The sequence below is a fragment of the Megalops cyprinoides genome, chromosome 3 (assembly GCF_013368585.1).
Source record: "Megalops cyprinoides isolate fMegCyp1 chromosome 3, fMegCyp1.pri, whole genome shotgun sequence".
Lineage (NCBI taxonomy): Eukaryota > Metazoa > Chordata > Actinopteri > Elopiformes > Megalopidae > Megalops > Megalops cyprinoides.
In genome coordinates, this window is record NC_050585.1 from 53,145,469 (window position 1) to 53,157,968 (window position 12,500).

The window sequence follows — 12,500 nt, forward strand, 5'->3', positions numbered from 1 at the left end:
ATTTTTCCAGACAAAGAGCTAGAGCTTACTCATTTTATTGCATGATTTGCTATTTACAAACACCCTGTGCCACAGAAGAGGTTTGGTAACAAACTTTGGCATGTCAGCACCTTATCAGCAAACAGAAGATAAAGAGGGCTACAGTGTGTGTTTAAATACACAGTTTTTACCCCTTTATTTCAGTAGATTTCTTCACAAATTTTCAAAGAGAGTGATGTCACATGCAGGGGTGGTGAGCATGATCGTTTCAATATGGCGGTATTTTTAGACAGTGTTACTCAGGGATGAAGCCCACCTGCCTCCCTGGGGACCTGAGGGGAGCTGCTCCGGTATCACTGCAGCGGTGTGGTGCTGCTCCAGAGTGAGCTATTCACTGTCTGACCCATTTAAGGCCTGTCGCATGCTCACACAGCCATGACATCAGAGTGGGGAGGGAGGGGGTGTATAGGTGATGTGGCCACTGTGGGGTGCTCTTGGTGAAAGGCCTGATTGTTGGGCCTTTGCGTTTCAGAGAGGTGTAGGCCTGTCACCTCTATGACAGCCGGTTGAAGCAGCAAGCTTGGTTGAACTGTGAGCCACTCAGCCAGCTGTGCTCTAGGCCACACCCTCCTCTTCCAGACCACACCCTACTGACTCTAAGCCCCGCCCTACATGCTCAAAGTCATGCCTCCTCTTCCACCGAGCCCCACCTCCTCCAGTTTCAAGCCTCCTGCCTGCTCTTCCTCTCCTGCTCTCACACCTCTTCTCCCTCCCCTCTTCCTTACACAGAACCCCCTTTCCTGTCTGCGGGAAGATCCTGCTTCCCTACCAGAGAGCACTTTACTCTCACCTGCGGGTTACTGACACAGCAGAAAGATCGTGTCTGCTGGCAGCTGCTGCTGCGAGAAGCAGGGAGCTCGTCCTGGCAGACAGACTCTGCTATCCGCAGCGTACTGATGGATTGTCTCGTAATGTGATGTGATCCTGCGTGTTAGTCGCATTCCTGTTTTTCAGAGGTACCAAATGATAGGGAGAGATGAGAATACAGTGAAAAAGAGAGAGAGAGAGAGAGAGAGAGAGGGAGAAAATTCCATTAGGGAGGAGGCAACTTTTCAAGGTGACTGGTGGAGATTATGGCGAGCACATACAAATGAATTCTTGGAGGAGATGCACTTTAGACAAGCCCTTTCCGCCTCGGAGTGAGATCCTGCTGGTCTCTCGATCCCTCAGACTGACAGCAATCATAGCTCTTCACCCCAGAGCAGTCTGGAGCCGCCCTGAAGAGCAGCTCAGGAGAAGAGAGCTCTCAGTAAGGCTCAGTCTTTCTACCTCTCCCTCCAGGGAGATGACACACTAATCCTAGGTTTTTATGGTTTTATTTGACTATCCAGGTTTATGCATTTTGCTGGTTTTATAACAAAAATTCATCACCTCTCCTCTCTTCATTAAAAATAATTAAATCAGTTGTGCTTTCATGCATCTGGTAGTGCATTCATAATATGTTATAGCAAAAAATATACAGTCAAACTGTGAATCTGTGGGGGTCTGGCTTCGAAGCTGGACTACTAATCGGGAGGTTGCTGGCTCAGATCTCAGGTAGGGCACTGCTTCTGTGTCCTTGAGCGGCGTGTGCAGCCTGAATAAATACCCAGCTGTATGAGTGATAGAATGTAAAATGTAAGCTATGGAAGCTGCCTGCACAAGGTCATCTGCTAAGCAAAGGAATAATGCATATAATAAAAACATGGAAGCATAATCAAACCCCTGATTAATGCCTGTAATACCCCCCAGCCACCCCCACCAGCAGGACGGAGCTCAACCCCCATGAAATGCTTTTGTGAAGACATAAATGCACCGATAAATAAATAAAAGTGTTACTGAGCTCGGGTCATAAATCCAGGGTATGGCACACAGACACAGCCTTTTCTATGCTTTTGGGAGGGAGGCGTTATGTGTTCCTGCATTAGCAACAAAAGGAAGACAGATTTACAGACAAAATTCCCCCCAGACAGAGCACGTGCAATACCCACCACGTGGACACACATGCACACATACACACAGAATACACACACACACATACAATACATGCACACGCACACACACATACAATACAGGCACTCACATAAACACACACACACATCCAACACAGCCAGGCACACACTCAGATATACAGTACACACAAACACAAGCATCACTAGGCTGACCACAGAATCCCAGCTTTCCACTAAGTTGTAATGTCTTGTTTATTTTTTAGTGGACACAAATTACATGTCTTACTTTTGGAAGTACTCTATACAGCTGCATATTTACTGAAGCAATTCATGTTCAAGCACTTTGCTGGAGGGTGCTTTGGCAGGGAATCAGCCCTGTAGCCATCTGATTACAAAACTACTTTCTTAACCCACGACAGTACATTGCCAGTTTGTGTGTGTAATGGAAGTGCACTGCTATAACATCATATTCCTTTTAGTGAAATGAATCGAAAATAGATTACGTCATTGCATCAGATCTTTGCTGGCTTGCACAGAGGGACTTGCATAGTGTGAGTACTCATGTGCATTCTTACAGTTGTGGACCACACACAGAGTTTCACAGTGATCCTTGTTATTTATGGTCACATTCAACTGTTAAAAAAGCTGAACAGCTATTCACTCATCTGTTTGATGTAAGTGGCTCAAATCGGTGAAAGTCACTAATAAAAGCATTTTCCTCTCTGTTGAAAATGATGCAGTTTTCTGTCACAGAAGATCAATCCTCCCTGAAAAACAATGACTTCTTCCCTGTCATTTGTGGCCCCCAATATGAGTGCAGCTTTACAAAGGACAGAGGCACTATGCTGAGTGTGTGTGTGTGTGTGTGTGTGTGTGTGTATGCATGCATGAGTGTATGAGCGTGTGTGTGCGTGCATTTGCGTGTAGGTGTGTGCATGTGCGTGTGCGTGCGTGCGTGTGTGTGGAGGGTGTTATTGATGCAGGTATCTGATTTCCCTCCACATCTCAGAGAGCCTGAATCAAGCGTTCCCAGGGCATGCTATTTCTCCTTTCATTTTGGAGAGATTATACAGGAGTAGGGGAACAAGGAAAAAAGACACATCTTGACATCTTCAAAAGAAGATGAGCCACGAAGTGCAGGGCTTGGATCTATGAGCACCTCAGGGCACAAAGGATCTTGAAGCTTTTCATTTCACCTGAAATGTGTGAGTCGGAGTGGTCTGCCTCCTGCAGCGTGTTATTGAAATCAGGCTATGATTATACTTGTTTGAATTTCCCAACCCATTTTGCCCCCAGGGTCCCTTTTTTGAAGCACTTAAATTGTAAATAATAAATGCCCAATTCATTCATTCATAAGCCATCTCACTGCTGACACCACTACAAGTGCAGAAAAATATTTACCTTGATGCATTGTCTTACATTATTTTTTATATGCATCCAAAATCATACTGCCACAATATGACAGAGGACCAGATAAATGCTGCAGAGAATGAGCTTTGCAAGCCTATCTATAGAATTAGATCAACAAGACAAACAGCTGCACAGAACCCTTGTTAGGTTTCATTGATGTAAGATCTTGGCCTAATGGTGTTTCACAATTTTTTTTTATTTTTTTCTATGTATACCAGGGTCCGTAATTTTAATAGTTGTGTTCAGAGTCTGCAAATTGGACAACAAGCGGCTTTCCCTGCAACACCTAGCCTCCCCCACCCCGCTTCACCCCCGCACAGAACACCCGATCACCCCACGGAGATGAAAGGCTTCTTTATACAGCGATATTAAGCTTTAGGGAATAGCCATTAAAATGTCATTACTGCAGTGCAGGAATCATCTTTAAAAAGCACAGATCCCGAAGGCTCCATGCTTTGATGGGGTGGATACATTCCCCTGCTCAGAGAAGGGGACTCTAATGTTGCGGAACACTAATGCTAATCTCTCCGTAAATAACTTCAAATTGTCTGTGCATTTTTCCTTAATGGTGTGTATTTATATCCTATAGAAAAATGATTGCGATAGGAAATTAAATGGAAGTTTAGAAAAAACGGATCCTCTCTGAGGGTAAGAGCCGAGCGTTTCACAGGCACAGGTTTGGACAGTAATATTGAATGCAGAGGGCGGTGTAATATTTTTTATGACACTATTTTTTCAGCCCTACGTCCTTTGTTCCAGCTGAGCTTTCTCTTAATTAGCTTTGATTGCACTGCTAGCTGAATACTGATTGGAATTTGGTCTTCCATACATTTGCAGTAGAACTGTGCTGTGTGAGGTGTGTTTGCACTGATAGAATAAAAAAGTGAAGTTGGTTATGCAACATATTTCACTAATATCTGCCCCTTCATCAGACTGAGTGAGGCTGAATTTTAGTTTCCACTTGACTCTTAAATAGCTGTTCAGTCACTGATTTAAGGCCCCATTCAAGAGTTCATCACTCTCTGCTAACCATTTAACCATCACTTAATGAATAAAGCTGAATACTCATTTCCATGGCTGTATTAAGTGGTTCAAATTAGTTGATTCTTTCTGTTAGAGGTAACACATTCCCAAAAACCAGCATCTGATACAAAGAGCCAAACGTTTGCAGCATAGTGGTATTCAGTGTGTAACAATACAAAGTAAGGTCAGGTCTGAGAAACATTTCTTCATGACAAGTCTGTGTTATGTCTTGATGCTTTACTGTTCTGGTCCTATTTCACTTTCCTTGGACCAGAATGGCAGTGGTTCTCTGACAGACTGAAAGTTTGTGTAAAGTCAGTTTAGATTACAAAGCTTTTAAGATCTCCCTTTACATAATTGACACCCTGTCCTGGGCTGCACAAACAGCTTAGGATGTAATGTACTATCCCTTTACACAGCTGAGGTTTTAAGTGAACCCGCTGAGTTTAAGTGCCTCGATCAAGGGTATGACAGAAGGGCCTCTTCCAGGGTTACAGCCTGCAACCTTTATTACGGTTAGCTCTGCTCCAACACTAGCTCTGTGTGGTAGAGTTTAGTCAACATGAACTAAGTGTAAATTGACACTCCTGTTGTTGGTGGAGCAAAGTCTGACAATGGGCCAATAGGAAACTGTGTTTGAGGCAACAGTGCTGTGCAGTCGGGCCAGGGACCAATAGGAGGCTGTGTGTGTGGCCGGGGGCCAATGGGAGAGCACCTCGGGTTGGGGGCTGTAAGTGGCAGGGGCTGATCTGGGGTCAGGTGACTCACGCTGCTGCTCTGCCCCCCGATCGCGCTCTTATGTTCTTGTGTTCCTCAGCACGGTCCCCCAGCTGCGCGCAGCTCCTCGGAGAGGCCGGCTCTGCAAATGGATTTGACCTTTTTCCCGAGAGCCAGGCCCTGAGAGAGCAGCAGGGTGAGAGTTCAGTAATAAACCCGCTGCAGGAGCACTCTCTCAACGCCAAGACATGCTGAGGCCAAAGGGGCACAAATGGCACCCAGGGTGGTCCTGTGAGAAATGAAACCCAGCGAAAGCTTTTGGTTAGACCTAAAAAGCCTTTATAAATCACGCTTGTGCAGCCCGCAGACCGGCTGCGCGCCTGGTGCAGTAAGCATGACTGAGCACACCACACCACATCGACTCTTTGCCTGTCATGAAAACCAATTTAGATTAATTTCCAGCTCCCAGTTAGATCTGAAGGTTAAATCATAATTGATGATGTTCCACAGAATGGCTCCTGGTGCCCTTTAAAGGGTGAGGGCTGTGAGATCGTCCTTTCATAAGCAGAGCTGTGTTTTTATTAAACGCTGCAGCTAAAGCATCTCACTGCAGCTGGAAGAACCTCAGCAACTGGGAGGGAGCACACAGGTGCTGCCATCTTTGAGAGGAAACGTTAAATCAGAGTTCTGACTCACGTTCATTAAGGATCATTCAGTCATCAAAGATCCCACAACTCTTCAGAGGAGCAGGACTGTTAACCCCAGTGTCCTTCCTGCCTTCCCCATCTGGTTCCCAATCTGCCTGTCATCCTCCAGTTTACCCAGATAAATCATCCCCTCCATCTCGCCTTGTGTGGTGTGCATTGTGGTGAGAAAGGGCTGCGGTGCTTCTCCCAGGCATGGGCTGCACGGTCGCAGTGAGCTCCAGGGCTTGTAACCAAAATGTTGCTGATTCGATTCTCCACTGGGGCACTGGCATTGTACCCTTGGGAAAGGCATAACCCCCCCCCTTTGTGTCCCTCCCACAGGAACGGGGAAAGATCGGGGTGATCTTCAACGTGGGGACGGATGACATCACCATCGAGGAGCACGGCGTGATGGTGAGCGACGGGAAGTACCATGTGGTGCGCTTCACACGCAGCGGTGGCAATGCCACACTCCAGGTGGACAACCAGCCCGTCATTGAGCGCTACCCCATAGGTAGGAGACCGGGGGGTGGGGCAGGGGCGGGGACGGGACCGGGGGCGGGGCAGGGCTGGGGGAACACGGCGGCCGGACATTCTGAGGACCCGGTCAGAGTGCACAGAGAGAGAGAGAGACCCCAAACCACTCCAAATCTGCATCACGTTGGCAATTGGCAAACTGGTCCTGAGCGCATAGACCAGCCCCTCCACTGGAGCAGATACTGCGATTTATTTTCAGCTATCAAATTCACAAAAAACATTAAAAATCCAGTCCAGTTTCCAGGATGCTTGGCAAGCAAGTCAGACTTGAGATAGATCCCCGTCTGGTGCCAGAGAGGAAATTGATTTATGTTTCAGTGCTTCCACCATTATGTTTGAAGTGTGCTCTCTGCTTTTAAAGCATTCCAAGCATTTGGAGAGTGTGCACATGGCGACAGCTGATAAACATTGCATAAACAATCTAATATCTTAAATTGACACGTTTTCCCCAGTCGCATCACTGAGTACATCTTGCTGAAGATGGATTTGCATTTCTGGCAGTAGTGGATGCAGGCAGCCTGGCTGGGGCTCGCTGCTGGGCGGGCATTGATTTTGCTGGGAAGGAGATCTTCCTGCAGGAGTCTGCACTCCACACACAGCTTGCCTGGCCCTCCTCCTTTCCTGAAAATAAATTAACTTGTGATTGTTGCAGTCCCTCAAGTCTCAGCGCTGAACCTGGGGGAGTGGGCCCAGCAGGTAGAACCACCTCACCTGTTTACCTGTGCCTATACCCCATACCTCACCTGTTTACCTGTGCCTATACCCCATACCTCACCTGTTTACCTGTGCCTATACCCCATACCTCACCTGTTTACCTGTGCCTATACCGCATACCTCACCTGTTTACCTGTGCCTATACCCCATACCTCACCTGTTTACCTGTGCCTATACCCCATACCTCACCTGTTTACCTGTGCCTATACCCCATACCTCACCTGTTTGCTTGTGCCTATACCCCATACCTCACCTGTTTACCTGTGCCTATACCCCATACCTCACCTGTTTACCTGTGCCTATACCCCATGTAACACCTGTGACATATAAAGCAATTCTGAACCTCTACTTGTACCTTATATTTCCTCTCTTCACCTGTAGTTCATAGCTCATATGCTTACCTGTATCTGTACTTCACACTTGTACCTGTACCTCATACATCAACTCCTTACCCTTACCCTTTACTTCCCCTGTTTACCTCTGTTCTGCCTCACCTCCAACCCTCTGCTTGTACCCCACACCTCCACTGCTCACCTGCTCATCTGTACCCCACACCTCCACTGCTCACCTGTACCCCACACCTCCACTGCTCACCTGTACCCCACACCTCCACTGCTCACCTGTACCCCACACCTCACCTGCTCACCTGTACCCCACACCTACCCTGCTCACCTGTACCCCACACCTCCACTGCTCATCTGTACCCCACACCTCCACTGCTCACCTGTACCCCACACCTCCACTGCTCATCTGTACCCCACACCTCCACTGCTCACCTGTACCCCACACCTCCACTGCTCACCTGCTCATCTGTACCCCACACCTCCACTGCTCACCTGCTCACCTGTACCCCACACCTCCACTGCTCACCTGTACTCCACACCTACCCTGCTCACCTGTACCCCACACCTCCACTGCTCACCTGTACCCCACACCTCCACTGCTCACCTGTACTCCACACCTACCCTGCTCACCTGTACCCCACACCTCCACTGCTCATCTGTACCCCACACCTCCACTGCTCACCTGTACTCCACACCTCCACTGCTCACCTGCTCATCTGTACCCCACACCTCACCTGCTCACCTGTACCCCACACCTCCACTGCTCACCTGTACCCCACACCTCCCCTGCTCACCTGCTCACCTGTACCCCACACCTCCACTGCTCACCTGCTCATCTGTACCCCACACCTCCACTGCTCACCTGTACCCCACACCTCCACTGCTCACCTGTACCCCACACCTCCACTGCTCACCTGCTCACCTGTACCCCACACCTCCACTGCTCACCTGCTCATCTGTACCCCACACCTCCACTGCTCACCTGTACCCCACACCTCCACTGCTCACCTGCTCATCTGTACCCCACACCTCACCTGCTCACCTGTACCCCACACCTCCACTGCTCACCTGTACCCCACACCTCCACTGCTCACCTGTACTCCACACCTCTACTGCTCACCTGCTCACCTGTACCCCACACCTCACCTGCTCACCTGTACCCCACACCTCCACTGCTCACCTGTACCCCGCACCTCTACTGCTCACCTGTACCCCACACCTCCCCTGCTCACCTGTACCCCACACCTCCACTGCTCACCTGCTCACCTGTACCCCACACCTCCACTGCTCACCTGTACCCCACACCTCCACTGCTCACCTGTACCCCACACCTCCCCTGCTCACCTGCTCACCTGTACCCCACACCTCCACTGCTCACCTGCTCACCTGTACCCCACACCTCCCCTGCTCACCTGTACCCCACACCTCCCCTGCTCACCTGTACCCCACACCTCCACTGCTCACCTGCTCACCTGTACCCCACACCTCCACTGCTCACCTGCTCACCTGTACCCCACACCTCCCCTGCTCACCTGTACCCCACACCTCCCCTGCTCACCTGAGGCTACCTCTTCCCACTCCCCTGCCTCTGTTACCACTACCATAAATATCCAGCGAGATTAAACACTCCAAGGCTGGTATAAACCACCAGGGGAGCTGATCTCCTTTCCTCACTGGCGGATTGTAGTGAACTTTTAAGCTCAGTTGCCCCTGATGAGGAAACCCTCTCTCTCTCTCTGCACTGTGTACCTGGGGTCTCAATGTGCGCCCGCCGTGGTTGCTCAGAGGAAGACATTTTCAGTGTTACTGCTGCCTACCCTGTGCCATTCTTCACTCTCTCTGTCACACCAAACCTGGAGGAGTGCAGCAGAGTGGACAGGTAGATAGGAGACAGTAGAGGTTTTGAGATGAGTCAAAAAGGGAAAATTTGATCTCTCCAGTGGTAAAGAAACCCATTTCAGCTGCCAGCAGCTTCATTGTATGCACAATGTAGCAATGGAGATATAGCATGTCTTTATAACTGAAGCTGACTGATCATGCTGATCAACAGTTTAATCCTGACTCAGAGCACTTGGCAGAGCTGAAACGTACCGTATGGTTCTGAGTGCAGAGCCATGGACTGCACCGCCCTGTGCAGGCTCTGTGCTGGCTCTGTGCTGGCTCTGTGCAGCTTTGTTATAGCTGGAAAATGACTTTTGTTCCATACGGTGCACAGCTGCACACTGGGAATAGGCCTGTCCTAGCAGTGCTGGTGCTACACAGTGATCCTGGCAGCCTGTTTCAAAAGAGAAGCGTTTTTTTTTTTCCCCAGTGCTAGCAGTACAACAGCACTCACCCGCACTCATGTTTGCTCTGTGGTCACCCTTGCATTTCCACATTGGGAGCATTAGGGACCTCCTGCCTAAATGTTCATGAAGTTGTGGGACTGTTTCTCAAGTCAAGGAGAGGTCCACTCACTCGGGAAACAGTCCCACAGCGTCATGAACATTTAGGCAGGAGCTCCCTAATGCTTCTAATATAGAGATGCTACATTACACATATTAGCAGGTGTTATCCATTCATACCTGTGGATATTTACTGAAATAATACAGGTTAAACACCTAGCCCAAGGGTATACCCACAGTGCCTCCCTTGGAGGCTTAACCTGGAGATAGAAACCTGTGACCATGTGATGCTGGATGGTGTCAGGGGAAGGACAAAACCTGAGCGTGGAAGAAGTGTGGGATTGGCTCAGTAAAAACACCTGAGCAGAGAGGAGTGTGGGTAGAGACAAGATGTGGAGCAGCATAGCCAGAGAAAAGGGCATGTCTGTGAGATGGTCTGACTAAGTCTGACAGGGCCATAGGATACGTTACAAACATGTCAGTAACACATTACTGCAATGTTTCCAAGGCCAACCCCTCCGCTGCATGAGTCAGACTGCTCCACCCACGCTGTCGTTTTGCTGCGGTCTCACTGTGGTCTCGCTGTGGTCTCGCTGCGGTCTCACTGCGGTCTCACTGTGGTCTTGGCGGAAGGTCCACTGGTTTCATGCCATCTGTCACTCGATCGTCCAGGGTGTCTACAGTGAGGATAACCATCAGTTACTGTGACAGCTGCTGCTGCAGTGCATTGTGGGAGTATGTAATTTCTTATCATTGATAATAACCGCTCTCTGCCTCCTGTTATCATAACAGTGCTGTTCTAGCAGCAGTGAACCCACCACAACACCTTCATCAGCACCGTAATTACATGATGTCCCTCTGTTATCTTCCCTGCCTTTAGTAAAGTATCTAAGCGTTCCTTTTGTCTTTGTCTTAGTAATTTGGTTTACTTAGTACTTAGGTTTGTGCATGCGTGTGTGTGTGTTCGTGTGCGCGCGCACGTGTGTGTGTGTGCGTGCGTGTGTGCATGCGCGCGTGTGTGTGTGCGCAAGCGTGTGTGTGCATGTGTGCGTGCATGCGTGTGTGTGTGCGTGCGTGCGTGCATGCGTGTGTGTGTGTGTGCGTGCGTGCATGCATGTGTGTGTGTGTGTGTGTGTGCGCGTGTGTGTGTGTGTGTCTGTGTGCGCATACGTGTGTGTGTGTGTGCATGCGTGCCTCTATGCGTGTGTGTGTGTGTGTGTGTGCGCGTGCATGTGTGTGTGTGTGTGTGTGTGTGTCAGTGTGTGTGTGGTGTGTGAGTGTATGCGCGCGTGCGTGTGTGTGTGTGTGTGTGTTGTCACACGCGTTTGAGAGAGAGCGTGTGCATGTGTGTGACCTTTCTGTTTGTGGGGTTGGGGGTGAGGAGGGTATAGAGTGAGTAGAGGATAGTTTTTTTGGAAGAGAGCCACAGTGTGAGGTGACACCAGGTCACCATGACCTAGATAGTGTACCTTAAAAGCACCTGAGCAATCCCCCCTCTTTAAAGGCGAGACACGGCTACAGCCCTCTCTCCTTCACTGGCTTGTCATAACTAATGCCAAGTAATTGTGTCACTTTGGAGCCTCAAGCAAATGAGTCCCTTTCCAGACACGCAGGTTAGTGCAGCATTAACTTAAAGAGGAGACAGGCATTGAGTGCTGCTCAGGTCATTTCAGAGCAGAAGAAAAAGAGGTCCTCCAGTCCTACAGGGGGCACTGTCAGATATATCCTGCACTTCTTTCTACTGTTCTTTTCTGTCATCTTGTTTTGATCACAGCACGTCCTCACTGACCACTGGTTATTAGTAAGTTTGTTTTGCATTTACTACAGTTGTCTTCCTGCAGAGAGTGTATTACAGAGCTGTTTAAAATTGTAACAGATTTAGCATGAAGCAGGATGGAACCCAGCGATGAACAGAGAATGAATCATGCAGATGAACTTTGTTTGAACTGTGCTGGTTTCCAAGCGGAGATGTCCTGATGTGATACCATACTGTCATATAAGATCTGCTTCAAAGGGTGTGAAATAACACACACACTAACACACTCTCACCCAGACTGGTGTTCCCTTAGCAGATATCAGGCATGATGATAGGACAGAGGGATGAATAATTAGCTCTTGGCAGCCAGAGTGGTCCTCTCACCAGCCACTGCCCAGTTAGAGGACAGGAAGGAGGGAGTAAGAGGGTTTGGGGGGTCAGGAAAGCACAGTGATGGTGGGAAAGGGAACCACTTACACCTGAACACTTCAACACAAAGCATGTTCCTGCCACAGGAGATCATTACTACCATGCATGATCCACAGAAGGGCCATTCCAGCACCAGCACTGCAGCTAACAGAAGCCCACCAGAGGAATTCCTGCAGGAAGCCAGTGAGGTGCTCTGACAGGGAAACAATTTTTATTACAGTAAACAATTTTTATGTATACCTGCATACAAACTGAAAAGTACAGGTATAAAAATGTATATTCACATTCAGAAATGTATTCTCTGCTGCTTTTCTTTATGTATTTTCTCTGTGTGGATTTATCACCTTTAATTCCCCCGACTGGTCTGCATTGAAAATTACAAAGTGCTGTTCTACAACCGGGTTCTACAACCTACTCTTAGTAGAAGTAGTCTTTGCGGCTGTAGCAGTATAAGTAATTATGTATATTTGCTTGTCTTCATCCAGGGTGATTTTTGCAGTTTACATTTTTATAGGATCTGTTTACTCAGC

At 48.7% G+C, this 12,500-nt stretch overlaps 1 protein-coding gene across 11 annotated transcripts in view; it reads left to right on the top strand.

Moving 5' to 3' along the window:
- Positions 1–12,500, top strand: part of nrxn2a (neurexin 2a) — a 575,558-nt gene that overhangs the window by 521,519 nt on the left and 41,539 nt on the right. For all 11 annotated transcript variants that reach the window (XM_036523412.1, XM_036523417.1, XM_036523416.1 and 8 more), the window contains one exon: positions 6,149–6,320. In XM_036523412.1, coding sequence (XP_036379305.1) covers positions 6,149–6,320 — 172 coding nt within the window. The remainder of the gene's footprint in view (positions 1–6,148; positions 6,321–12,500) is intronic.